Raw genomic sequence first — 27,362 nt, 5'->3', positions numbered from 1 at the left:
TTTATCATGTAAGACTGAGTGTTAAGCTTGCCCCCACATCACTGTAAGTTTTCAAGACTGTGCAGCTTTATTGATACATTGTCATGCCAAATTGAAGACACCAGCAGATATTTCTATTCATTTGTAATCATTATTTTGCAAGAATTTTTTACTAACTTGCATTAGAAAGAAGTATTTTAAACATTCCCCATATTCCCACCAACATTTACACTGTGCATGCTGTTGTAATCTTTCTATGAAAGACTTATTCCCACCAACATTTACACTGTGCATGCTGTCGTAATCTTTCTATGAAAGACTTATTCCCACCAACATTTACACTGTGCATGCTGTCGTAATCTTTGTATGAAAGACTTATTCCCACCAACATTTACACTGTGCATGCTGTCGTAATCTTTCTATGAAAGACTTATTCCCATCAACATTTACACTGTGCATGCTGTTGTAATCTTTCTATGAAAGACTTATTCCCACCAACATTTACACTGTGCATGCTTTTGTAATATTTTTATGAAAGACTTATTCCCACCAACACTTACACTGTGCATGCTTTTGTAATATTTTTATGAAAGACTTATTCCCTCCAACACTTACACTGTGCATGCTTTTGTAATCTTTTTATGAAAAACTTATTCCCTCCAACACTTAAACTGTGCATGCTGTCGTAATCTTTCTATGAAAGACTTATTCCCACCAACATTTACACTGTGCATGCTGTCGTAATCTTTCTATGAAAGACTTATTCCCACCAACATTTACACTGTGCATGCTGTCGTAATCTTTGTATGAAAGACTTATTCCCACCAACATTTACACTGTGCATGCTGTTGTAATCTTTCTATGAAAGACTTATTCCCACCAACATTTACACTGTGCATGCTGTCATAATCTTTCTATGAAAGACTTATTCCCATCAACATTTACACTGTGCATGCTGTTGTAATCTTTCTATGAAAGACTTATTCCCACCAACATTTACACTGTGCATGCTTTTGTAATATTTTTATGAAAGACTTATTCCCTCCAACACTTACACTGTGCATGCTTTTGTAATCTTTTTATGAAAAACTTATTCCCTCCAACACTTAAACTGTGCATGCTGTTGTAATCTTTCTATGAAAGACTTATTCCCTCCAACACTTACACTGTGCATGCTGTTGTAATCTTTCTATGAAAGACTTATTCCCTCCAACACTTACACTGTGCATGATTTTGTAATATTTTTATGAAAGGCTTATTCCCTCCAACACTTACACTGTGCATGCTTTTGTAATATTTTTATGAAAGACTTATTCCTTCCAACACTTACACTGTGCATGCTTTTGTAATATTTTTATGAAAGACTTATTCCCTCCAACACTTACACTGTGCATGGTTTTGTAATATTTTTATGAAAGACTTATTCCCTCCAACACTTACACTGTGTGTGCTGTTGTAATCTTTCTATGAAAGACTTATTCCCTCCAACACTTACACTGTGCATGCTTTTGTAATGTTTTTATGAAAGACTTATTCCCTCCAACACTTACACTGTGCATGCTTTTGTAATATTTTTATGAAAGACTTATTCCCTCCAACACTTACACTGTGCATGCTTTTGTAATATTTTTATGAAAGACTTATTCCCTCCAACACTTACACTGTGCATGCTTTTGTAATATTTTTATGAAAGACTTATTCCTTCCAACACTTACACTGTGCATGCTTTTGTAATATTTTTATGAAAGACTTATTCCCTCCAACACTTACACTGTGCATGGTTTTGTAATATTTTTATGAAAGACTTATTCCCTCCAACACTTACACTGTGTGTGCTGTTGTAATCTTTCTATGAAAGACTTATTCCCTCCAACACTTACACTGTGCATGCTTTTGTAATGTTTTTATGAAAGACTTATTCCCTCCAACACTTACACTGTGCATGCTTTTGTAATATTTTTATGAAAGACTTATTCCCTCCAACACTTACACTGTGCATGCTTTTGTAATATTTTTATGAAAGACTTATTCCCTCCAACACTTACACTGTGCATGCTGTTGTAATCTTTCTATGAAAGACTTATTCCCACCAACATTTACACTGTGCATGCTTTTGTAATATTTTTATGAAAGACTTATTCCCTCCAACACTTACACTGTGCATGCTGTTGTAATCTTTCTATGAAAGACTTATTCCCTCCAACACTTACACTGTGCATGCTGTTGTAATCTTTCTATGAAAGACTTATTCCCACCAACATTTACACTATGCTTGCTGTTGTAATCTTTCTATGAAAGACTTAATACTGAGACAGTAGCTGATTGGTTGTAATATGGTACTGGGGTCATAATATAATAACAAATTTGGATACAACATGGTTGCGGCGTGGCTCCTGAAATTTTATATACATGTATTTTTATAGCACTTGAAAAAAAATATTTCTTTAAGGTACCAAAGAAAATGTAAAAAGTGTATTATCATTTTGGGGAAGAGATCATGCATGAATAATACATGATGATCATGGCATGGCTACTGAAATGTATGTGTATTTTTCTCATAAAAGAAAAAATAGTATTTTCTTCTTAAAAGTATGAAAAATAAAGTGTAAAGAGTTTATTCTAGGATCATGTAGGGCTTCACCAATGTTGCAAACTGTGAATTTATTTTTCTTATTGGCAACAAAATATACCATCTGGTGACTTTTTTTAATATTGGCAACATTGTTGGCTGTTTAAACATGAAAGGAAGCTGCAAACTTGATATAAAATGCACTGAAATTTATCTATTGCTACATAAACAATTTCTTTGTCTGGATTGATAAACCATCTTAACAGTGCATTGTCATATCCTAATCTGCCTATGTTGACATTGAAAATGAGTACTGTATGTTGTGAGATATCTGCCTTTCTCGTTGTTGACATTTCTGGTAGTGGTGATCAACCAGATGAGGCATTATCTCATAATCTATCTTTTGTCGGATTCTCTGTCGCTTGCTAGTAATTAATATATTAACATTGACTGACATTTGTGTGTGGATGGTAAGTAAAATTCCTCTTCTTTCCACTCAGAATTAAATCCTTCAGAACACCCACATTTTCTGTACTAATCTTGTTATCAGACCAGAACACCTGCATCTCTATCGTCCGTTGACCCTTTGTTAAATTTCTGACACTTGAGTGGAAAGCAGCACTACTCCACTACCACAAATGTAAAAAAAAATAATAAAAAAAAAACATTTTACTTGTTGGTCTATCAATAGGCAGGGAGGAACTGTAACTACAATCAACCAAATGATGGCCAATTCCTTTTTTTTTAATGTGCTTAGATAAAATAGTTTGCTGAAATTTCAAAGAAAACATTACCTTTGAAGAACCACCTGTTATGAAAACATACTAAGCACATGGAAAAAATCAGTCTTAATCATGCAATACAGTTATTTGATGTTGCTGCCACAATAAGAAATGGGCATTTGTTTGGTTCTCCAAAGCTGGCCTTTAGCAGTGACTTCAATAACACATGCACCCTTTATCAAAGAAAGCCAACTACAATCTTCAATAAAAGCAAAGAACTTTTCTTCAAAGAAGTCAGTACAAACTTAAATAAAAGAAATTGAATCTGATGGATTTTTTCATTTTCCAACGTGACTGGAACTCATTAACTGTACTGTGAAAGTTTCCTTTTTGCTGGGGAAAAGTTTGTGGTTATGAATGCTACCAGTGGCAGCTTAAGACACAACTGTCTTGGGACATAATGAAAAGTAAATGTGCTTCATCATTTGCTACTTGATTGTGCTATGTTTATCCACTGAATTCAGACTTATATGACCTGTGACAAAATTATTGAATATTTTAAATCTCTGTGTACATTTTTTTGATGGAATTACTTGTATTGTGGATTCAATGTATGTGATGAGATTCGCAGGTGAGTACATGGTGTTATCTATTCATGCTATACATAAGACATGTATATATAAACAGTATACACATGTATCAATCTGTGGATCTCTAAATAAAGCAAAATAGTATATATGCCTTCTCTGTTTTCACTACAGGTGTATTTCCCATTTAATATGCATAGATTTAGGATGGTAACTGTGCCAATGAAGCACGTATTTTACCACCCGCATTTATTACTACCCCACCCCACCCCTGCAAATGTTTTGGGGTACATGCATCATTGTCTCGAGCTGGTTGCTTATAACACAGATCGGTCTATAACATGGTCAGGTTCTATGGCTCCCAGCTACCGTGTTATAGTGGGGTCACACTGTACTTGCAAAGATGCTTGGATTATTTTTCTTTCAGATCTAAGTCAGCAACATATTTAGTTACATATTTATGGAAATGTCTGCTGATATTTTTGCTTTGTATGACAAAGCAGAAACAAAACCTGATCTTGAAAATACCAGTAACCTGTGATGAACATAATGCCAGACAAAAATTACTAAATTTTGACATTTTCTGGCTATTAACATTCTGTGTTTCTTAAAAGTGTGTGATAGCTCATTGGAAATCATGATACTTAGATTACAGAAATGTTAACACGAAAATCATTAAAAAATAAAATGCTAGGCATGACACTGCAAAAACTGAGGTTTCAAACTTTGTCTCCTATAATGTATTTATCTGAGTTAGAAAGGTTTTTAACTTGCTGTCCTCACTCAGAAGATAATGTTTTTGTGGTTTGGACACAAGCTTGCATAGAGTGCCTATGGTGTGCTGTGTGGAGCAAATTGAAGAAAGGTATGAAATTAAACTCAAGTGGGGTGCTTTGACTGCCATGTTAAAATTATTGAAATGAAAAGTATGACATTTAAGAAAGGATAGCTGAAGTAGAAATCAGTTTTGGATGCCAGTTCATGGGTTTCAAGCAGTTTCCTGCAAAATCAAGTAATTTCACACAAAATATGACACAAAAATAGTAATACATCAATCTTCTCCAGCAATCAATTATTGATGAATAGTCCCCATCTGAACTGTTTGAAAATAGCTGAGGGCCTCAGGGGAGACTAGATACATATATATTCTAATTGAATCCTTGTTAAATAAAGTACTATTGTTAGTAGTAGTAGTATTATCATCATCATCACCATCAACATCATCACAGTCACCACCATCATCATCACCATCATCATCACAGTCACCACCATCATCATCACCATCATCATCACAGTCACCATCATCATCATCACCATCAACATCATCACCATGTTTAATAAGAGCATGATCCAGAACTGAAAAGTACATGGTGGAGCTCTTTTCACATGAACCAGATATGTAAATATTGTTATGGGTTAATTGAACATTTGGTAAAACATTTATAATTGACCATACAAGTGTCAAGGAAAAGAATATTGTGTCAAGTACAGACAACAAAGTTAAGGGGGAAAAAGTAATAATATTATTGCCACTTCATTAGTCCTATAGTAATTTTCTTTGTCACCTTGAATTTTTTTTCCCCCAAATATGGATGACATGGGGACATGATGCCCCCCTGTCCTTGGGATCATAGATGTAACCTAGGAACTAAAGATTACAAGCAAAGAGTGCAGATGATATGTAACTCAGTTTAGTTATGTGAAAACATTATTCTATGTCACTGTAATATTCTCAAACCCTCCTGTTTCTTTGTCCCTTGTACTGATTTTAAACATGAAAAGCATTAGGGTACAAAATATGCACAAAGCTGATTCATTTCCTTCATCAATTTATAGTCTCTAACCTAACTGTTGCTAAGGGTCCCTAACACTGTCAACTTAATGGCGTTTTAAAGCAAATGTAAGCTCTCAGTGTAAACAGCAGAAAGATCAACTATCTCCTTGAATGGTTTCTGTAGCATTAATTTCAGGAAAAACTTGGATGTCTGCATCCAACATTTGCAGTGTCTAGTGTTATTATTTCTAAAACAACTTGAACAAATACAAAAGAGAAACTCCTGTAAGTATGTGTTAAAAGAGATGGAACTCCACAATTTATGAAATTATTGAGGTTATCAAAGACAGTGAACTACATCACATCTGCTGCTTGAAAACAGACTTTCCAATGCAAATATGGTGAAAATTTTACTAAAAATCTCCTGTTTGATTCCAAATGGCTGCAAGTTGATAGTGCTTGGGACACCCTGGCAAAAATCAGGTTAAAATTTATAAATCAATAAACAATGTAACTATATTTTGTGCATTTTTCATATACTTTAAACCTTTGTTTTTTAAATTGGTAAGGGGTTAAAATAAATAATGGGAGGGTGTACAAATACTATTGTTGTTTTATTATTGACATCTGTTAATCCAAACCCTCTGGTGTTTGAGTAGTATCTGGGATGGGCAGTGTAAAGTATCAGAAATTTACTTTTACTTTTTTTTCTTCTAACCCATCTGGCCATAAGGCCAGCAAGCTTATGGCATTTTCCGTTGTCTTTTTTATGTGACGTACAATATTTTTTTCTGCCATCAACATTTCCTACTTCAGCTTTATCTCAAAAACCACCATTGAAATTTTGCTGCAAGAATTGCGGCATAAAGACCTTTCTAGCTGCTACAAATAATGCCAGTCTACCATTGAATATGTCTACCATAATTAAAATAAGAAATTTTGGGGGGAACAATATCTCCTCAAATTAAAATTTTACCTCATTCTAAATAATGCCTTTTATATTTGTACCATGATCCTTAGTATCCTTCAGATATGTCATATACTAAAAATAGAAACACCTTTAAATGACTACTTGTCAAAATCTGCTTGTGGTATTAAACTAAATTTAACATAAAACTTTCTGTCTTTTGATATAGTCATTGTTATAAAAAGAAAAATAACCTTTAAAACAACTTCTTTAAAAACATTTTAATTAAATTTGGCCAAATTTGATGATTGTATCTTTGTATTGAGTCTATTTACATCTGTATGAATGATGCAAATCATTTTTTTTTACATCATTCTTGTTGTTAAAAATAGAAAACATTTACAGAAAAACCTCTCAAGAACCAATAGCAGACTTTAATCAGATTTAATAAAACATCCCATTTTGAAAACCTCTAATTGTTTTTTCTTCAGTATTATAATCCCTTCCTCGATCCATGGCTGAGTCATACCAAAGACTTACAAAAATGGTACTAACAGCTGCCTCACTTGGCACTCAGCATTAAGAGGTTAGTGTTAGGACGAGTCTGCCTGGTGTCAGGATAATGTGACTGGGTGGGACATCATATCATGTTACTTGTCCCAGTGCTAGACATCACTATAAACTGTCACACTGCAGGCATCATAGCGATATGACTGAAAAATTGTAAAAGCTACATTAAAACTCCAAATCACACACACACACACACACATGTAATCCCTTCCACTGATCTACTCTTTGTCTGGTACTTGCTATTGAAATTGATCACAGAGTTTCTGATGGATTTTTAGATAACTTGGTAAATGCTATAGTCATGACCTGGTAAATACTAAAGTCATGACCTGGTAAATAGTATTCTCATTACCTGGTAAATACTATATACTATAGTCATGACCTGGTAAATGCTATTGTCATGACCTGGTAAATTTTATATACTATAGTCATGACCTGGTAAATCCTATAGTCATGACCTGGTAAATACTATTGTCATGATCTGGTAATACTATTGTCATGACCTGGTAAATACTATAGTCATGACCTGGTAAATACTATTGTCATGACCTGGTAATGCTATAGTCATGACCTGGTAAATACTATATACTACAGTCATGACCTGGTAAATACTACAGTCATGACCTGGTAAATACTATTGTCATTACCTGGTAATTACTATAGTCATGACCTGAAGATGTACCTAGTAATAAATCAGTACTGAAATTATTGTCAGTTATTTTCCTTTTTGTATCATAGCAGTGCATGATACATTCTTATTAATAAAACTATTCCTGCTGTTTTTGATGAGAGAGAGAAAAAATGAATTCCTTTTGATTATAATATTATAACATTAAAAAATGATAGGGAATATCAAATAAATCCAGTATAAAGACATGGAATACATTACACAGGTATTTCTGGTGATCAGCATAATTATTCCGTCTTCTTATTTCAGCTGGGTGTGTCTTCCATGGTGTACACTACACCAAGGGACAAACATGGGAGGACGGCTGTGACTACAGATGTGAATGTCTGGATGATGCCAGTGGCTCATACAGGTGTAATGATCGGTAAGTCTTGTGTAACAGGGAAAACAAAAAATCAGGTGGCTTACTTTATGAAGGGACTGCTCCAGTGCCTAAGTGGTTACTGCATCCACCTCTTATGGGGGAGGGCATGGGTTCAAAACCTGGCCAAGTCATACCAAAGACTTATAAATCTGGTACTAACAGCTGCCTTGCTTGGTGCTCAGCATTAAGAGGTTAGTGTTAGGACTTGTCAGCCTGGTTTCAGGATAATGTGACTAGGTGGGACATGATGCCCCAGTGCTAGACATCACTATAAACTAACATACTGCAGACATTATGGTGATATGTAAAAAAAAGGTTAAAGCTTCAATAAAAATCCAAATCACACACACAAACTTTGTGAAGGGTTTATAAAAGTGTGAAATTCATCTGGATGATGCCACTGGCATATACTGTTGTGTAGTCTCTAATGATGGGTGAAATTTAAGAATGAGAAGTAATTTTTACTCTATTGAGGTGTATAGGAAAGTGTATGTACACATTTTGCAGCTACCAAAAGTTTGGACATTTAGCTGTATGTAATGGAGTTCAAAAGATGGGCAACAAATCAAGACCAGCATTGACATTTATTATCGAGGCCTTTAAAAGGATGAAAATTGTTACAATTCATATCACAATTGATGACAAAGAAAATCAGAAGTTCTCTCTTTTAAGGAAAATTGCAGACTGCGGTGATCTCATAAAATTAAATATTTCATCAATAATAAATATATTGGACATGAACAAAACTTTAAATAAAATAAATGAATGAAAAAGAAACAAGTTTACACTCAATGCCTTAATTGATCAGTAGTCCAGGAATGTATAATATAATTGAAAGAGGAAAGGAAAATATATTAAAAATGCATGATGGCATTAATATGTACTAATTATGAAAATGTTATATGGAGAAAAAAATGGAGATGCATGAAAAGTTATATACCTGTAGCAGGATCATAATTTTGTTGTTTTCAAAAGACATTGAGTGATATTTTACGGTGTACAGCAAATTGTAATGCAATGACTGATGGTATCGCCATCCTCGGCAGATGTGATGAAGCTACATTGTTCTTGTTCCAGGAATATACTTATTTCATATAAGCACATGTAATTGATTTGTGTTTTTGTGAGGGGAGGTGGTTTATGCTATTTTTCAGGTCATGATAGTTGAATTAATGAGTGGATGGGTGAAAACGTGAATGGAAAGATGAATAGAGGAATGAATTTATGAATGGACAAATTAATGAATGGACAGATGAATGAAATAATTAATGGACAGGTGAATGGATGAATGAATTTATGAATGAATGAATGAATTTATGAATGGATGAATGAATTAATGAATAGATAGATGAATGAATTCATGGACATATGAATATATGAATAAAGTAATAAACGGACAGATGACTGAATTAATGAATGGACAGATAAATGAATTAATTAATGGGCAAGAGAATGGATGGATGAATTTATTTATGGACAGATAAATGGATGAAGACATTATTGAAAGAACATATGAATGGATAAATGAACTGTGAAATGGACAGATAGATAATTAATAAATTTATGATGTTCAGATAACTCATAACTCAGATGATGACTGTTGCTGTTTACACTCACACAAGTTAATATTAGTCTTGTAAAATCATGACTGTCTCACAAATCAGTCTTGTAAAATCATTACCAGTGTTGCAAATCAGTCTTGTATATCATGGCCAGTGTTACAAATGAATGTTGTAAAATCATTACCAGTGTTAGAAATCAGTCTTGTATATCATGGCCAATGTTACAAATGAATCTTGTAAAATCATGACCAGTGTTGCAAATCAGTCTTGTAAAATCATGACCAGTGTTACAAATGAATCTTGTAAGATCATGACCAGTGTTGCAAATCAGTCTTGTAAAATCGTGACCAGTGTTGCAAATCAGTCTTGTAAAATCATGACCAGTGTTGCAAATCAGTCTTATAAAATCATGACCAGTGTTGCAAATCAGTCTTGTAAAACCATGACCAGTGTTAGAAATCAGTCTTGTATATCATGGCCAGTGTTACAAATGAATCTTGTAAAATCATGACCAGTGTTGCAAATCAGTCTTGTAAAATCATGACCAGTGTTGCAAATCAGTCTTGTAAAATCATGACCAGTGTTGCAAATCAGTCTTGTAAGATCATGACCAGTGTTGCAAATCAGTCTTGTAAAACCATGACCAGTGTTGCAAATCAGTCTTGTAAAATTATGACCAGTGTTGCAAATCAGTCTTGTAAAACCATGACCAGTGTTAGAAATCAGTCTTGTATATCATGGCCAGTGTTACAAATGAATCTTGTAAAATCATGACCAGTGTTGCAAATCAGTCTTGTCAAATCATGACCAGTGTTGCAAATCAGTCTTGTAAAACCATGACCAGTGTTGCAAATCAGTCTTGTAAAACCATGACCAGTGTTGCAAATCAGTCTTGTAAAATCATGACCAGTGTTGCAAATATCAGTCTTGTAAAATCATGACCAGTGTTGTAAATCAGTCTTGTAAAATCATGACCAGTGTTGCAAATCAGTCTTGTAAAATCATGACCAGTGTTGCAAATCAGTCTTGTAAAACCATGACCAGTGTTGCAAATCAGTCTTGTAAAACCATGACCAGTGTTGCAAATCAGTCTTGTAAAACCATGACCAGTGTTGCAAATCAGTCTTGTAAAACCACGACCAGTATTACAAACCAGTCTCGTAAAATCATGACTAGTATTACAAACCAGTCTTGTAAAATTATGACCAGTGTTATAAATGAGAACTAAATCTGTTAAAATCATGACTAGTGTTAGAAATCCACACTAAATCCTGTTAAATAACAACCAGTGTTGCAAATAGAACTAAATCCTGTTAAATCACAACCAGTGTTACAAATGAGAACAAAATCCTGTTAAATCACAACCAGTGTTACAAAAGAGAACTGAATAATGTTAAATCACAACCAGTGTTACAAAAGAGAACTAAATCCTTTTAAATCACAACCAGTATTACAAATGTGAACTAAATACTGTTAAATCACAACCAGTGTTACAAAATAGAACTAAATCCTGTTAAATCACAACCAGTGTTACAGATGAAAACTAAATCCTGTAAAATCATGACCAGTGTTATAAATGAAAACTAAATCTTATAAAAATCATGACCAGTGTTATAAATGAAAACTAAATCCTGTAAAATCATGACCAGTGTTATAAATGAGAACTAAATCCTATAAAAATCATGACCAGTGTTATAAATAAGAACTAAATCCTGTAAAATCATGACCAGTCTTATAAATGAGAACTAAATCCTGTAAAATCACAACCAGTGTTACAAAAGTGAACTAAATCCTTTTAAATCACAACCAGTGTTACAAGTGTGAACTAAATACTGTTAAATGACAACCAGTGTTACAAAATAGAACTAAATCCTGTTAAATCACAACCAGTGTTACAAATGAGAACTAAATCCTGTAAAATCATGATCAGTGTTATAAATGAAAACTAAATCTTATAAAAATCATGACCAGTGTTATAAATGAGAACTAAATCCTGTAAAATCATGACCAGTGTTATAAATGAGAACTAAATCCTATAAAAATCATGACCAGTGTTATAAATGAGAACTAAATCCTGTAAAATCATAACCACTGTTACAAATGAGCTCTAGTAAAAATCATTACCAGTGTTATAAATGAGAACTAAATCCTGTAAAATCACAACCAGTGTTACAAAAGAGAACTAAATCCTTTTAAATCACAGCCAGTGTTACAAGTGTGAACTAAATACTGTTAAATGACAACCAGTGTTACAAAATAGAACTAAATCCTGTTAAATCACAACCAGTGTTACAAATGAGAACTAAATCCTGTAAAATCATGACCAGTGTTATAAATGAAAACTAAATCTTATAAAAATCATGACCAGTGTTATAAATGAGAACTAAATCCTGTAAAATCATGACCAGTGTTATAAATGAGAACTAAATCCTGTAAAATCATGACCAGTGTTATAAATGAGAACTGAATCCTATAAAAATCATGACCAGTGTTATAAATGAGAACTAAATCCTGTAAATCATGACCAGTGTTATAAATGAGAACTAAATCTTATAAAAATCATGACCAGTGTTATAAATGAGAACTAAATCCTGTAAAATCACAACCAGTGTTACAAATGAGAACTAAATCCTGTAAAATCACAACAAGTGTTACAAATGAGAACTAAATCCTGTAAAATCACAACCAGTCTTATAAATGAGAACTAAATCCTTTTAAATCACAACCAGTGTTACAAATGAGAACTAAATCCTGTAAAATCACAACCAGTGTTACAAAAGAGAACTAAATCCTTTTAAATCACAACCAGTATTACAAATGTGAACTAAATACTGTTAAATCACAACCAGTGTTACAAAATAGAACTAAATCCTGTTAAATCATGACCAGTGTTACAAATAGAACTAAATCCTGTAAAATCATGACCAGTGTTATAAATGAGAACTAAATCTTATAAAAATCATGACCAGTGTTATAAATGAGAACTAAATCTTGTAAAATCATGACCAGTGTTATAAATGAGAACTAAATCTTATAAAAATCATGACCAGTGTTATAAATGAAAACTAAATCCTGTAAAATCATGACCAGTGTTATAAATGAGAACTAAATCCTATAAAAATCATGACCAGTGTTATAAATAAGAACTAAATCCTGTAAAATCATGACCAGTCTTATAAATGAGAACTAAATCCTGTAAAATCACAACCAGTGTTACAAAAGTGAACTAAATCCTTTTAAATCACAACCAGTGTTACAAGTGTGAACTAAATACTGTTAAATGACAACCAGTGTTACAAAATAGAACTAAATCCTGTTAAATCACAACCAGTGTTACAAATGAGAACTAAATCCTGTAAAATCATGATCAGTGTTATAAATGAAAACTAAATCTTATAAAAATCATGACCAGTGTTATAAATGAGAACTAAATCCTGTAAAATCATGACCAGTGTTATAAATGAGAACTAAATCCTATAAAAATCATGACCAGTGTTATAAATGAGAACTAAATCCTGTAAAATCATAACCACTGTTACAAATGAGCTCTAGTAAAAATCATTACCAGTGTTATAAATGAGAACTAAATCCTGTAAAATCACAACCAGTGTTACAAAAGAGAACTAAATCCTTTTAAATCACAGCCAGTGTTACAAGTGTGAACTAAATACTGTTAAATGACAACCAGTGTTACAAAATAGAACTAAATCCTGTTAAATCACAACCAGTGTTACAAATGAGAACTAAATCCTGTAAAATCATGACCAGTGTTATAAATGAAAACTAAATCTTATAAAAATCATGACCAGTGTTATAAATGAGAACTAAATCCTGTAAAATCATGACCAGTGTTATAAATGAGAACTAAATCCTGTAAAATCATGACCAGTGTTATAAATGAGAACTGAATCCTATAAAAATCATGACCAGTGTTATAAATGAGAACTAAATCCTGTAAATCATGACCAGTGTTATAAATGAGAACTAAATCTTATAAAAATCATGACCAGTGTTATAAATGAGAACTAAATCCTGCAAAATCACAACCAGTGTTACAAATGAGAACTAAATCCTGTAAAATCACAACCAGTCTTATAAATGAGAACTAAATCCTTTTAAATCACAACCAGTGTTACAAATGAGAACTAAATCCTGTAAATCATGACCAGTGTTATAAATGAGAACTAAATCTTATAAAAATCATGACCAGTGTTATAAATGAGAACTAAATCCTGTAAATCATGACCAGTGTTATAAATGAGAACTAAATCTTATAAAAATCATGACCAGTGTTATAAATGAGAACTAAATCCTGTAAAATCACAACCAGTGTTACAAATGAGAACTAAATCCTGTAAAATCACAACCAGTGTTACAAATGAGAACTAAATCCTGTAAAATCACAACCAGTCTTATAAATGAGAACTAAATCCTTTTAAATCACAACCAGTGTTACAAATGAGAACTAAATCCTGTAAAATCACAACCAGTGTTACAAAAGAGAACTAAATCCTTTTAAATCACAACCAGTATTACAAATGTGAACTAAATACTGTTAAATCACAACCAGTGTTACAAAATAGAACTAAATCCTGTTAAATCATGACCAGTGTTACAAATAGAACTAAATCCTGTAAAATCATGACCAGTGTTATAAATGAGAACTAAATCTTATAAAAATCATGACCAGTGTTATAAATGAGAACTAAATCTTGTAAAATCATGACCAGTGTTATAAATGAGAACTAAATCTTATAAAAATCATGACCAGTGTTATAAATGAGAACTAAATCCTGTAAAATCATGACCAGTGTTATAAATGAGAACTAAATCTTATAAAAATCATGACCAGTGTTATAAATGAGAACTAAATCTTATAAAAATCATGACCAGTGTTATAAATGAGAACTAAATCCTGTAAAATCACAACCAGTGTTATAAATGTGAACTAAATAATGTTAAATCACAACCAGTGTTACAAAAGAGAACTAAATCCTTTTAAATCACAACCAGTATTACAAATGTGAACTAAATACTGTTAAATCACAACCAGTGTTACAAAATAGAACTAAATCCTGTTAAATCATGACCAGTGTTACAAATAGAACTAAATCCTGTAAAATCATGACCAGTGTTACAAATGAGAACTAAATCCTGTAAAATCATGACCAGTGTTATAAATGAAAACTAAATCTTATAAAAATCATGACCAGTGTTATAAATGAGAACTAAATCCTGTAAAATCATGACCAGTGTTATAAATGAGAACTAAATCCTGTAAAATCATGACCAGTGTTATAAATGAGAACTGAATCCTATAAAAATCATGACCAGTGTTATAAATGAGAACTAAATCCTGTAAATCATGACCAGTGTTATAAATGAGAACTAAATCTTATAAAAATCATGACCAGTGTTATAAATGAGAACTAAATCTTATAAAAATCATGACCAGTGTTATAAATGAGAACTAAATCCTGTAAAATCACAACCAGTGTTATAAATGAGAACTAAATCCTGTAAAATCACAACCAGTGTTACAAATGTGAACTAAATACTGTTAAATCACAACCAGTGTTACAAAATAGAACTAAATCCTGTTAAATCATGACCAGTGTTACAAATAGAACTAAATCCTGTAAAATCATGACCAGTGTTATAAATGAGAACTAAATCTTATAAAAATCATGACCAGTGTTATAAATGAGAACTAAATCTTGTAAAATCATGACCAGTGTTATAAATGAGAACTAAATCTTATAAAAATCATGACCAGTGTTATAAATGAGAACTAAATCCTGTAAAATCATGACCAGTGTTATAAATGAGAACTAAATCTTATAAAAATCATGACCAGTGTTATAAATGAGAACTAAATCTTATAAAAATCATGACCAGTGTTATAAATGAGAACTAAATCCTGTAAAATCACAACCAGTGTTATAAATGAGAACTAAATCCTGTAAAATCACAACCAGTGTTATAAATGAGAACTAAATCTTATAAAAATCATGACCAGTGTTATAAATGAGAACTAAATCCTGTAAAATCATGACCAGTGTTATAAATGAGAACTAAATCTTATAAAAATCATGACCAGTGTTATAAATGAGAACTAAATCTTATAAAAATCATGACCAGTGTTATAAATGAGAACTAAATCCTGTAAAATCACAACCAGTGTTATAAATGAGAACTAAATCCTGTAAAATCACAACCAGTGTTACAAAAGAGAACTAAATCCTTTTAAAACACAACCAGTATTACAAATGTGAACTAAATACTGTTAAATCACAACCAGTGTTACAAAATAGAACTAAATCCTTTTAAATCACAACCAGTATTACAAATGTGAACTAAATAATGTTAAATCACAACCAGTGTTACAAAAGAGAACTAAATCCTTTTAAATCACAACCAGTATTACAAATGTGAACTAAATACTGTTAAATCACAACCAGTGTTACAAAATAGAACTAAATCCTGTTAAATCATGACCAGTGTTACAAATAGAACTAAATCCTGTAAAATCATGACCAGTGTTATAAATGAGAACTAAATCTTATAAAAATCATGACCAGTGTTATAAATGAGAACTAAATCTTGTAAAATCATGACCAGTGTTATAAATGAGAACTAAATCCTGTAAAATCATGACCAGTGTTATAAATGAGAACTAAATCCTGTAAAATCATGACCAATGTTATAAATGAGAACTAAATCCTGTAAAATCATGACCAGTGTTACAAAAGAGAACTAAATCCTATACAAATCATGACCAGTGTTATAAATGAGAACTAAATCCTGTAAAATCATGACCAGTGTTATAAATGAAAACTAAATCTTATAAAAATCATGACCAGTGTTATAAATGAAAACTAAATCCTATACAAATCATGACCAGTGTTATAAATGAGAACTAAATCTTATAAAAATCATGACCAGTGTTATAAATGAAAACTAAATCCAGTAAAATCATGACCAGTGTTATAAATGAGAACTAAATCCTATAAAAATCATGACCAGTGTTATAAATGAGAACTAAATCCTGTAAAATCATGACCAGTCTTATAAATGAGAACTAAATCCTGTAAAATCACAACCAGTGTTACAAATGAGAACAAAATCCTGTTAAATCACAACCAGTGTTACAAAAGAGAACTAAATAATGTTAAATCACAACCAGTGTTACAAAAGAGAACTAAATCCTTTTAAATCACAAACAGTATTACAAATGTGAACTAAATACTGTTAAATCACAACCAGTGTTACAAAATAGAACTAAATCCTGTTAAATCACAACCAGTGTTACAGATGAGAACTAAATCCTGTAAAATCATGACCAGTGTTATAAATGAAAACTAAATCTTATAAAAATCATGACCAGTGTTATAAATGAAAACTAAATCCTGTAAAATCATGACCAGTGTTATAAATGAGAACTAAATCCTATAAAAATCATGACCAGTCTTATAAATGAGAACTAAATCCTGTAAAATCATGACCAGTCTTATAAATGAGAACTAAATCCTGTAAAATCACAACCAGTGTTACAAAAGAGAACTAAATCCTTTTAAATCACAACCAGTGTTACAAGTGTGAACTAAATACTGTTAAATGACAACCAGTGTTACAAAATAGAACTAAATCCTGTTAAATCACAACCAGTGTTACAAAAGAGAACTAAATCCTTTTAAATCACAACCAGTGTTACAAGTGTGAACTAAATACTGTTAAATGACAACCAGTGTTACAAAATAGAACTAAATCCTGTTAAATCACAACCAGTGTTACAGATGAGAACTAAATCCTGTAAAATCATGACCAGTGTTATAAATGAAAACTAAATCTTATAAAAATCATGACCAGTGTTATAAATGAGAACTAAATCCTGTAAAATCATGACCAGTGTTATAAATGAGAACTAAATCCTATAAAAATCATGACCAGTGTTATAAATGAGAACTAAATCCTGTAAAATCATGACCAGTGTTATAAATGAGAACTAAATCCTGTAAAATCACAACCAGTGTTACAAAAGAGAACTAAATCCTGTTAAATCACAGCCAGTGTTACAAGTGTGAACTAAATACTGTTAAATGACAACCAGTGTTACAAAATAGAACTAAATCCTGTTAAATCACAACCAGTGTTACAAATGAGAACTAAATCCTGTAAAATCATGACCAGTGTTATAAATGAAAACTAAATCTTATAAAAATCATGACCAGTGTTATAAATGAGAACTAAATCCTGTAAAATCATGACCAGTGTTATAAATGAGAACTAAATCCTGTAAAATCATGACCAGTGTTATAAATGAGAACTGAATCCTAAAAAAATCATGACCAGTGTTATAAATGAGAACTGAATCCTATAAAATTCATGACCAGTGTTATAAATGAGAACTAAATCCTGTAAAATCATGACCAGTATTATAAATGAAAACTAAATCTTATAAAAATCATGACCAGTGTTATAAATGAGCACTAAATTCTGTAAAATCATGACCAGTGTTATAAATGAGAACTAAATCTTATAAAAATCATGACCAGTGTTATAAATGAGAACTAAATCCTGTAAAATCATAACCACTGTTACAAATGAGCTCTAGTAAAAATCATTACCAGTGTTAAAAAAATGAAACATTTAACTGTGACAGCTTCAAAGTCCATTATCATTCTGAAAAAAGAAGAAAGTGTTATTGTAAGATAAGGGAGATGACATATGAATCATTAAAAACAATTTTAAAATTTTCTTATTGCATATGTACAGATATAGGGTTTAAAATATGGTGAAATCAATTCTTTGCCCAAAATGTGTGATTTCCATATTCAGTGAAAAAGGAAGAGTGATTTTTGAAGAATTGATTAGAAAAGATGGATGAGAGTGAGAGAGTCTGAGTGAAGATGATTGTTGGGAACACGTGGAGAGAGTGAGTTAAGTAGGTTGTTGGGAACAGATAGACAGAGAGTAAGAGAACATGATTAAGGATTCTTGGGAACAGATTTACAGACAGTAAGAGAACATGATTAGGGATTATTGGGAACAGAATTACAGAGAGTAAGAGAACATAATTAGGGATTCTTGGGAACAGATTTACAGACAGTAAGAGAACATGATTAGGGATTATTGGGAACAGAATTACAGAGAGTAAGAGAACATGATTAGGGATTATTGGGAACAGAATTACAGAGAGTAAGAGAACATAATTAGGGATTCTTGTGAACAGATTTGTAGAGAGCAAGAAAACATGATTAGGGATTCTTGGGAACAGATTTACAGAGAGTAAGAGAACATGATTATGGATTCTTGGCAACAGATTTACAGTCAGTAAGAGAACATGATTAAGGATTCTTGGGAACAGATTTACTGAGAGTAAGAGAACATGATTAGAGACTCCTGGGATTCAATGGACAGATTGTACAAGAGCTTCAATTAAGGACTGCTAATTAAAAGAAACAGATTTTGGGAGAATGTTGTTCTTTAACATTCAAATTTAGCTGCATGAAAAGTAATAAATGGAAACATTTTTTTATATTATGTAGCAGATGATGTTTCCCATCTCATATTATAAAGTAAAGATTGTAAATTGTTTAGATTGTAATGATATCTCATATTTTATCTCTTAGTTATTGATAAAACATTTCATTAAATCAGTCAACCCATGCTTATTGATAAAATATTTAATTAAATCAGTTGACCCATGCTTGTTGATAAAACATTTAATTAAATCAGTTAACCCATGCTTATTGAAAGACATTTAATTAAATCATTTAACTCTTTTTATTGGTGAAACATTTAACTAAATCAATTTCCTTTTTGCAAGTTTCCAACAAGCTTATAGTCTGTCTCTTGCCAGCATTAACTGTACAAACTTTGGATTACACACTCAAAGAGTGCACAAGTTGTTGATGTCACAGCAGTACTCCATTGATGTTGCTGGTGAAACTTGTACCTAAACCTTGCTGATGATGATACTGGTTTTTGAGGTGTACAGACATTTCAGTTTTATTACCTTTGAAATCTACCACAAATACAGAAAAATATCAATGTCTTGAATTTACCATTTGTGCATGTTACTGTAGGTGTACATGTAGGTGGGTTTCCATGTTTTCTTGTCATTGTGTTCACTTGAGCTTCCAGAATGCTAGTTTGTGTGGTACATGGCTCATTGACAGTCTGAAATGACTGGTTTGTTAGTCAGCATGTCAAACATTTGTTATAGAATCCTAATAATTATTCATGCAAATAATCTGCATTGTCTTTTCCTAATTATTTTAATATTCTATAGTTCCAGTCTTTAAGACATTAATCTTGACTTAAAAGAGTCATACAATAAGGATACCCTTAGACACTTTACTTTATTGTGAAAATGCCAATCTTTTGGATAACATTTCTGGTTTAATGAACTTTTCGTATTGCACATGGGAATTTTAGCTTACATTGCCAAAATGTTAATAAAAAGCTTTTTTGGGCAAACTTTCTGGCTAATGATGTAAATTAGAATGTTTGCAACAAACTGTTCTGGCATCTTTCTGACTATTGATTAGCCAGAATGTGTGCCCATGACAAATGATTTGTGGCAAATATTCTGTCACAGTTTGCCAGAGTCCCAGCCAGAATGCAAATGAAGTCCATTAAACTGAAATTAATAATTAATACACTAAACTTTAACCAGTAATAGCAATTTGCTGGCTTAAGGTATTTTGCAGTATGTTTACTTCAAGTGACATGGATAGATCGAGTAATCCATTCGTATCATAACATTGTTGCAATTTGCTTACTTCAGGTGACATGGATCAATTCTGTAATCCATTCATACCATGTAATTGTTCTCTTTACAAATAACTTTCTCATGGCAGTTTTTATTTTGTGTTTGGGATTTGTCTGAAAATGATTATCGTGGGCACATGTCCAGAAATTGTTCTGGGGCTTGGTTTTTATATTTGTGGAAGATGTCTGGGATTAGAAATTTAAAAATGGTCGTATTATTTGACTCTATGGATTTGTTTGTGACTGAGCTTAGATCAGAACTTATTCCATGACATTCCAGGCTTATTCCATGACATTCCAGACTTATTCCATCCAAATTCCAGGCTTATTTCATGACATTCCAGGCTTATTCCATGACATTCCAGACTTATTCCATGACATTCCAGACTTATTCCATCCAAATTCCAGGCTTATTCCATGACATTCCAGACATATTCCATCCAGATTCCAGGCTTATTTCATGACATTCCAGGCTTATTCCACGACATTCCAGACTTATTCTATCCAGATTCCAGGCTTATTTCATGACATTCCAGGCTTATTCCATGACATTCCAGACATATTCCATCTAAATTCCAGGCTTATTTCATGACATTCCAGGCTTATTCCATGACATTCCAGACATATTCCATCCAAATTCCAGGCTTATTTCATGACATTCCAGGCTTATTCCATGACATTCCAGACTTATTCCATCCAAATTCCAGGCTTATTTCATGAATTCCAAGTTTATTCCATGACATTCCAGACTTATTCCATCCAAATTCCAGGCTTATTTAATGACATCCCAAGCTTATTCCATGACATTCCAGACTTATTCCATGCAAATTCCAAGCTTATTCCATGCATATTCCAGGCTTATCATTCCATGCTTATTCCAGACTTATTCCATGCAAATTCCAAGCTTATTCCATGCATATTCCAGGCTTATCATTCCATGCTTATTCCCTGCACATCCCAAGCTTATTTCATGACATTCCAGACTTATTCCATGCAAATTCCAAGCTTATTCCATGCACATTCTAGGCTTATTACATGCAAATGCCAGGCATATTCATGCACATTCCATGATTATTCCATGACATTTATTATATATATTTAAGTTAATTGTTTGTCTGTTAGTTTTAATTTGTTTTAAATTCTATTACATGATATTGTAATGTAACATTGTTTACTGGACTTGACCTTGTCCATAATTGAGTTCAGTTCTGTTTGACCTGATTGACCTTATTAAAATCTTTTTTATTTATTGATGTAACCAACTAATAATAGCTTCATTATCCTCTATGGGAAATGAAACATTGTATCTAGTTACTTACCTTGTTCTAACATCAGTGACAGTTCTGGTAAACAACTTTTTAAAAAAAAATCTTTCTCAGAGTAAGAATCATTAAGTTGAGTCAACGTCATATCTGGTCTACATGATATTTTATCATGTGCCAGTTGGTAACAAACTTCTATTTTTTTCAGAAGAATAAACTTTTGACCCTCATCCAGGATTGTCAGTTGGGCTTAAAACATTTGACACATTAAGTTGTGTTATGTTGTGACTATTTTAGGCTGAATTTTATTGTTCTTCAAATTTTTGAATTCAAGTGATTGTTTTCCCTGGAAATAAAAAAGTGCTTTGATAATTCTTGGACAAAGATATTCATTGGAATTTATACTGAATTCAAACCTGGAATAATATTTCTTTGATTCAACAAAAGACCGTTGACATATCTGCACTTTGTAGGTTGTTACAGATGTCATTGGCTTCCATCTTGAATTTCATCAGGATTTGAACTGAGATTCATTTAGAACTTTTCATTAATAGGACTTGTGTTTTAATTCTTGGATTACAATTTTGGATTTAATTTGCAATAGTGTAAGTTCTTTTTTTTCATTTTTCACTTTGTATTCTAGGGAAATAAATTATTTGTTAAATTTTACAAAGCTTGTTGTCATCACTCTTTTTTGTTACTTATTTTAAGAACATAGACTTGTAACAGGAATTTGGGTGCTCATTGTTGGGATACGAATTTTGCTAAAATATTTCAGAAAATTTTGTTTTTGAAATTTAAATTTTTCCCTAGTTTTGGAATTTTTGAAGTCCCTAGCATTATTTTACATTTTAGAAATCTTTAGTGAAATCAACAAGCTTTTTTACAATGTCATCAGAAGTGGAGATCTTTATTTCAAATCCTACCCAGGAACAGTTAGATTTCTTGAAAAAATGTGAATTGCTCTAATTTGCCAGAAAATATGATCTTTCTGAGGCAAAAGCTTTAATGATGCAAGAAATAAAATATATTTTGGCCCAGTGTTTGGTGGAAAAGAATGTTTTGGATAAAAGTGCTTTGGTCCAAACATCTAAGACGCATCTGTGAATATAGAAAATATATTCAAGATTGCTTTTGTAAAGAAAAAAATAATTTGGAAACCCTAGTGTACACCAGTACAGCAGAACATTGTCTAGATTTGGATTGCTGATTGTCTAGATGTGGATTACAAATTGTCTAGGTGTGGATTATAGATATGGATTATTGATTGTCTAGAAGTGGATTATCACAGCTTTTCACTAAACCAAATTCAAGGCTTTATGTTTTGCCACCTATTTTTAATTATCCAGAGCAGCAATTAGTATTCAATCAATATGCAGTTTTTGGAACAGATATATTGTACTGTATTTGCTTAATTGGATAATGCTATTTGAATGTTTCCCTTCATGCATGGTCACAGACTAAATCAGCTGTATGAATATGTGAATGTTTCCTTACATACATGGTCACAGACTAAATCAATTATATCAATATGCGAATGTTGACCTTCATACGTGGTCACAGACTAAATCAGTTGTATGAATATGTGAATGTATTTGTATTATTAATGTTACCAACTTTGTTTCCAGATGCCCTTCCTACATGAATATTCCAATGCAGTGTCAACTCAAAACAGACTCCTTGGATTCCTGCTGCAAGACAATTTCATGTGATAATACCCAACAGATCACTACACTGGCTCCATTGTTCATCCAGACCACACCTTTAGCTGGGACAGGTAGACAGCAAAACTGAACTTTATCTTTTGCACTCTGATTTTATAAAAGAAATTAAATAATCTGTCTGTAGATCAGGGCCTGCACTGTTTATTTTACTTGCAGTTTAAACCAGACAGTGTAGAACCAGATCTGCCAGCACATCCTGTCTATACTGTTGTCAGTATGTAAAGTTTAAACCAGACAGTGCAGAACCAGATCTGCCAGCATATCCTGTCTATACTGTTGTCACTATGTACAGTTTAAACCAGACAGTGTAGAACCAGATCTGCCAGCACATCTGTCTATACTGTTGGCAGTATGTAAAGTTTAAACCAGACAGTGTAGAACAAGATCTGCCAGCACATCCTGTCTATACTGTTGTCAGTATGTACAGTTTAAACCAGACAGTGTAGAACAAGATCTGCCAGCACATCCTGTCTATACTGTTGTCAGTATATACAGTTTAAACCAGACAGTGTAGAACCAGATCTGCCAGCACATCCTGTCTATACTGTTGGCAGTATGTACAGTTTAAACCAGACAGTGCAAAACCAGATCTGCCAGCACATCCTGTCTACACTGTTAGTTGTATGTAAAGTTTAAACCAGATGGTGTAGAACCAAATCTGCCAGCACACCCTGTTTAGACTGTTGTACTGACAGTTTTAACAAGTCAGTGTAGAACCAGATCTACCAGCACATCCTGTATACATTGTTGGTTGTACTGACAGTTTTAACAAGTCAGTGTAGAACCAGATCTGCCTGCACATCCTGTCTACACTGTTAGTTGTACTGACAGTCTAAACAAGTCAGTGTAGAACCAGATCTGCCAGCACATCCTGTCAACACTGTTTGGTTGTACTAACAGTTTTAACCAGAGAGTGTAGAACCAGATCTGCTAGCACACCCTGTTTAGACTGTTGTAATGACAGTTTAAAACAGTTAGCATAGAACCAGATCTGCCAGCACATCCATGCTGTTCATACCATTTGGTGCATGTTCAGAATAGTGTAGTATGGATGTTTTGTTCCAAGTTGATAGAAGTGTTTGGTATGGCATACAGAGGCAACAATCCTATCAGGCTTGGACATATTTACATGCCATATAAAAACCCCATTGCTAAAAACAAAACACAAATGCACTTTTGTATTAATGGCAAACCTGCCTTTTATGCTTTCTATTATATTTGATAGATTTACTGTGTGACTGGAATTCAGAATAAATTGGGATTTACACAAATTTAATTTGGTGCATCAAAGAATATTGAAGTACAGACATCAGTAAGAACTGAGTTGTTCAACTTGGATGTGCTATTCAAGAATGCTGTGTGAACAGATCAAGTGTGTAAGAAGAAATTTGATGAAAAAAAAAAGCTTTCCAGGTTTTTAAGTGGGATATTTTCATTGTTTTCAGTATAAAGAACTGACACATTTTTAGAGTAAATTTTACAGGATTGTTTAAATATTTGATGATTGCTATAATTAGGGCCTGCAAGATCACATTGGTAGAGTTCAATAGGTACATTGTTGTCTATCTGTCCAGAGGACCATCCTTCAACATTTAAATGCTGCAAGAAAAATTTACTGGGAATAGTTGGACGTGATTAAACTTTGGTTTGCAACTGTAAATTGATGAGACCATGAATGAGTTTCAGATTACAACTCCTGATTGCCCCATCTCCTGACTTTCATTTTCAGATTACAACCCCTGAGTGCCCCATCTCCTGACTTTCATTTTCAGATTACAACTCCTGATTGCCCCATCTCCTGACTTTCATTTTCAGATTTCAACCCCTGAGTGCCCCATCTCCTGACTTTCATTTTCAGATTACAACTCCTGATTGCCCCATCTCCTGACTTTCATTTTCAGATTACAACTCCTGATTGCCCCATCTCCTGACTTTCATTTTCATAGTAAAATTCTATCACAATTTGTTGGATTTCAGCCTAATGTGATGTGCAGCTTCATATTTATTTTGCTTTGAATGAATTTGATTTCCAGCATTACACAAGTTCATTTACAGGAGTTATGGCCCTTGATTACTCCTTCTTACATGGTTTCTACAGTTTAACTTTACTACAGATTGTTTGATTTCTACCAAATTTGGCATGCAGTTATACATTGATGTGACTTTGACTTAACTTTACCAATGGTTGATGCATTTGAGTTAGACTTGCAGTTTCAGATCTGGAATGGTTTGGTTTCCAGCTTTCCACACCATCTTGTTTTCAACAAATTTGGTGAGCAGTTTTATTTGGTGACATCTCAGATGTCTACTTCCAATGAAACTGTTCCAGTAAAGTTATTCATTAATCCCATTTTTTCCAACTTGGGTGTTTGCAACAGGATCATCCAGGAATTCAAGCCAATTTTATGTGCACCTTTAAATTGTTAAACTCTTGCACAAGTTCAATTGCCAAAATTTTCCATCATAATTTTGCAGATCTATGTCCCACTATTTTTGGATATACTCTATTTCTTTCCACAGAGTTCCTATGTTGAATGTCTGCAGTGCAAATTGTAGCAGGCAGGGACCTTTGTCATGTTCCCATCAGTTGGTCTGTCTTTCAGGCAAAGCTGTTTCTTTAGCATATGTGTAAATTTTGAGGTGAATCTCATTTCAGACTACTGTGTGTATGATGGTGCCTATTGTTACCAAGGGGAGGAATGGGGACATGGCTATAGCTTGAAGTCTCATTTGTGAAGATTGAGTTTTAACTGTATATTTATATATTTACTTCAGACTACTGTGTGTACAAGGGTGCTTATTATCATCAAGGAGAGGAATGGGAGGATGGCTGTAGCTTGAAATGCCGCTGTGAAGATGCTACTCATCACTATTACCAGTGTACTGACAGGTCAGGTCCAAAATATGACCTTTGTTACATTAGATTAATAGTAATTAATACCAGTGTACTGACAGATCAGGTCCAAAAATATGACCTTTTTTACATTAGATTAATATTGCGTTAGATTAATAGTAATTATTACAAGTGTATTGGCAAGGCAGGTACAAAATATGACCTTTATTACATTAGATTAGTAGTAATTATTATGAGTGTAATGGTAGGACAGGTCCAAAATATGACCTTTATTACATTAGATTAATGGTAACTTGACTGGCTTTATCAAACATTTACTTGATTACTGCTATGTCTGTACCCTTTAATTTTATGTACAATGAACATTTCATTCTACAAAAAGTGCAAATTCATGATATTCAAGAAAATGTTAATATTTTTAACTTGAATTGCAGATTGCTTCAGTGCTGGTCACAATCAGGGGTGGTTGTGGAAATTTATTTGTAAAAAAAATAAGAACCCATCAAAGAAGAGTGAAAACTTAGAAATCATTCAAAAAAATTTCAGCAATTAATAGCCATAATTCAATAATTGTCACACCAAAATGGCACTGAGAAAGGGAGAAAAAAAACTCAGGCAAAATACAGGTTGCATGTGCTTATGGAAGGACATTTTGTTTAACCAAAATTATTAGTGGTGTCTATTTAGAGAGCTTTAAACTGGACACTTTCAGCAAACTTCACGTGGAATATATGGAGAAAGTGTAATATGGTTTTAATGAAGTTATGGTTTTCTTCAGGACATGCTGTGTCATGGCTGTCCCAAGCATTCCTTGCTAATTTGAACCAGCAAATGAGTGTTTTTCACCAGTTTAGGACAAATCTACTAATAACTTATAACTAAAGTTTCAGTTTTCTGAAAGTGTAATTTTCATGATGCATATAATATATTTACTGATAACAATGAATTGTTTTGGAGTCAGAGTGTCATGGATGTTTCAACAAATCTTTGAATATCATGAAAGAAAAACAAAATTTGAAACAGT

The 27,362-nt window shown here is 32.7% G+C and overlaps 1 protein-coding gene across 4 annotated transcripts in view; it reads left to right on the top strand.

Moving 5' to 3' along the window:
• Positions 1–27,362, top strand: part of LOC149785889 (uncharacterized) — a 243,980-nt gene that overhangs the window by 139,645 nt on the left and 76,973 nt on the right. For all 4 annotated transcript variants that reach the window (XM_089979881.1, XM_089979882.1, XM_089979883.1 and 1 more), the window contains 3 exons: positions 8,046–8,160; positions 23,389–23,537; positions 26,260–26,374. In XM_089979881.1, coding sequence (XP_089836007.1) covers positions 8,046–8,160; positions 23,389–23,537; positions 26,260–26,374 — 379 coding nt within the window. The remainder of the gene's footprint in view (positions 1–8,045; positions 8,161–23,388; positions 23,538–26,259; positions 26,375–27,362) is intronic.

Source organism: Sinohyriopsis cumingii, chromosome 13 (genome assembly GCF_028554795.1).
Source record: "Sinohyriopsis cumingii isolate HCF-2022 chromosome 13, ASM2855479v2, whole genome shotgun sequence".
Taxonomy (NCBI): domain Eukaryota; kingdom Metazoa; phylum Mollusca; class Bivalvia; order Unionida; family Unionidae; genus Sinohyriopsis; species Sinohyriopsis cumingii.
Note: the sequence above shows the minus strand (reverse complement) of the source record. Positions and strands in the feature narration are given on the sequence as shown.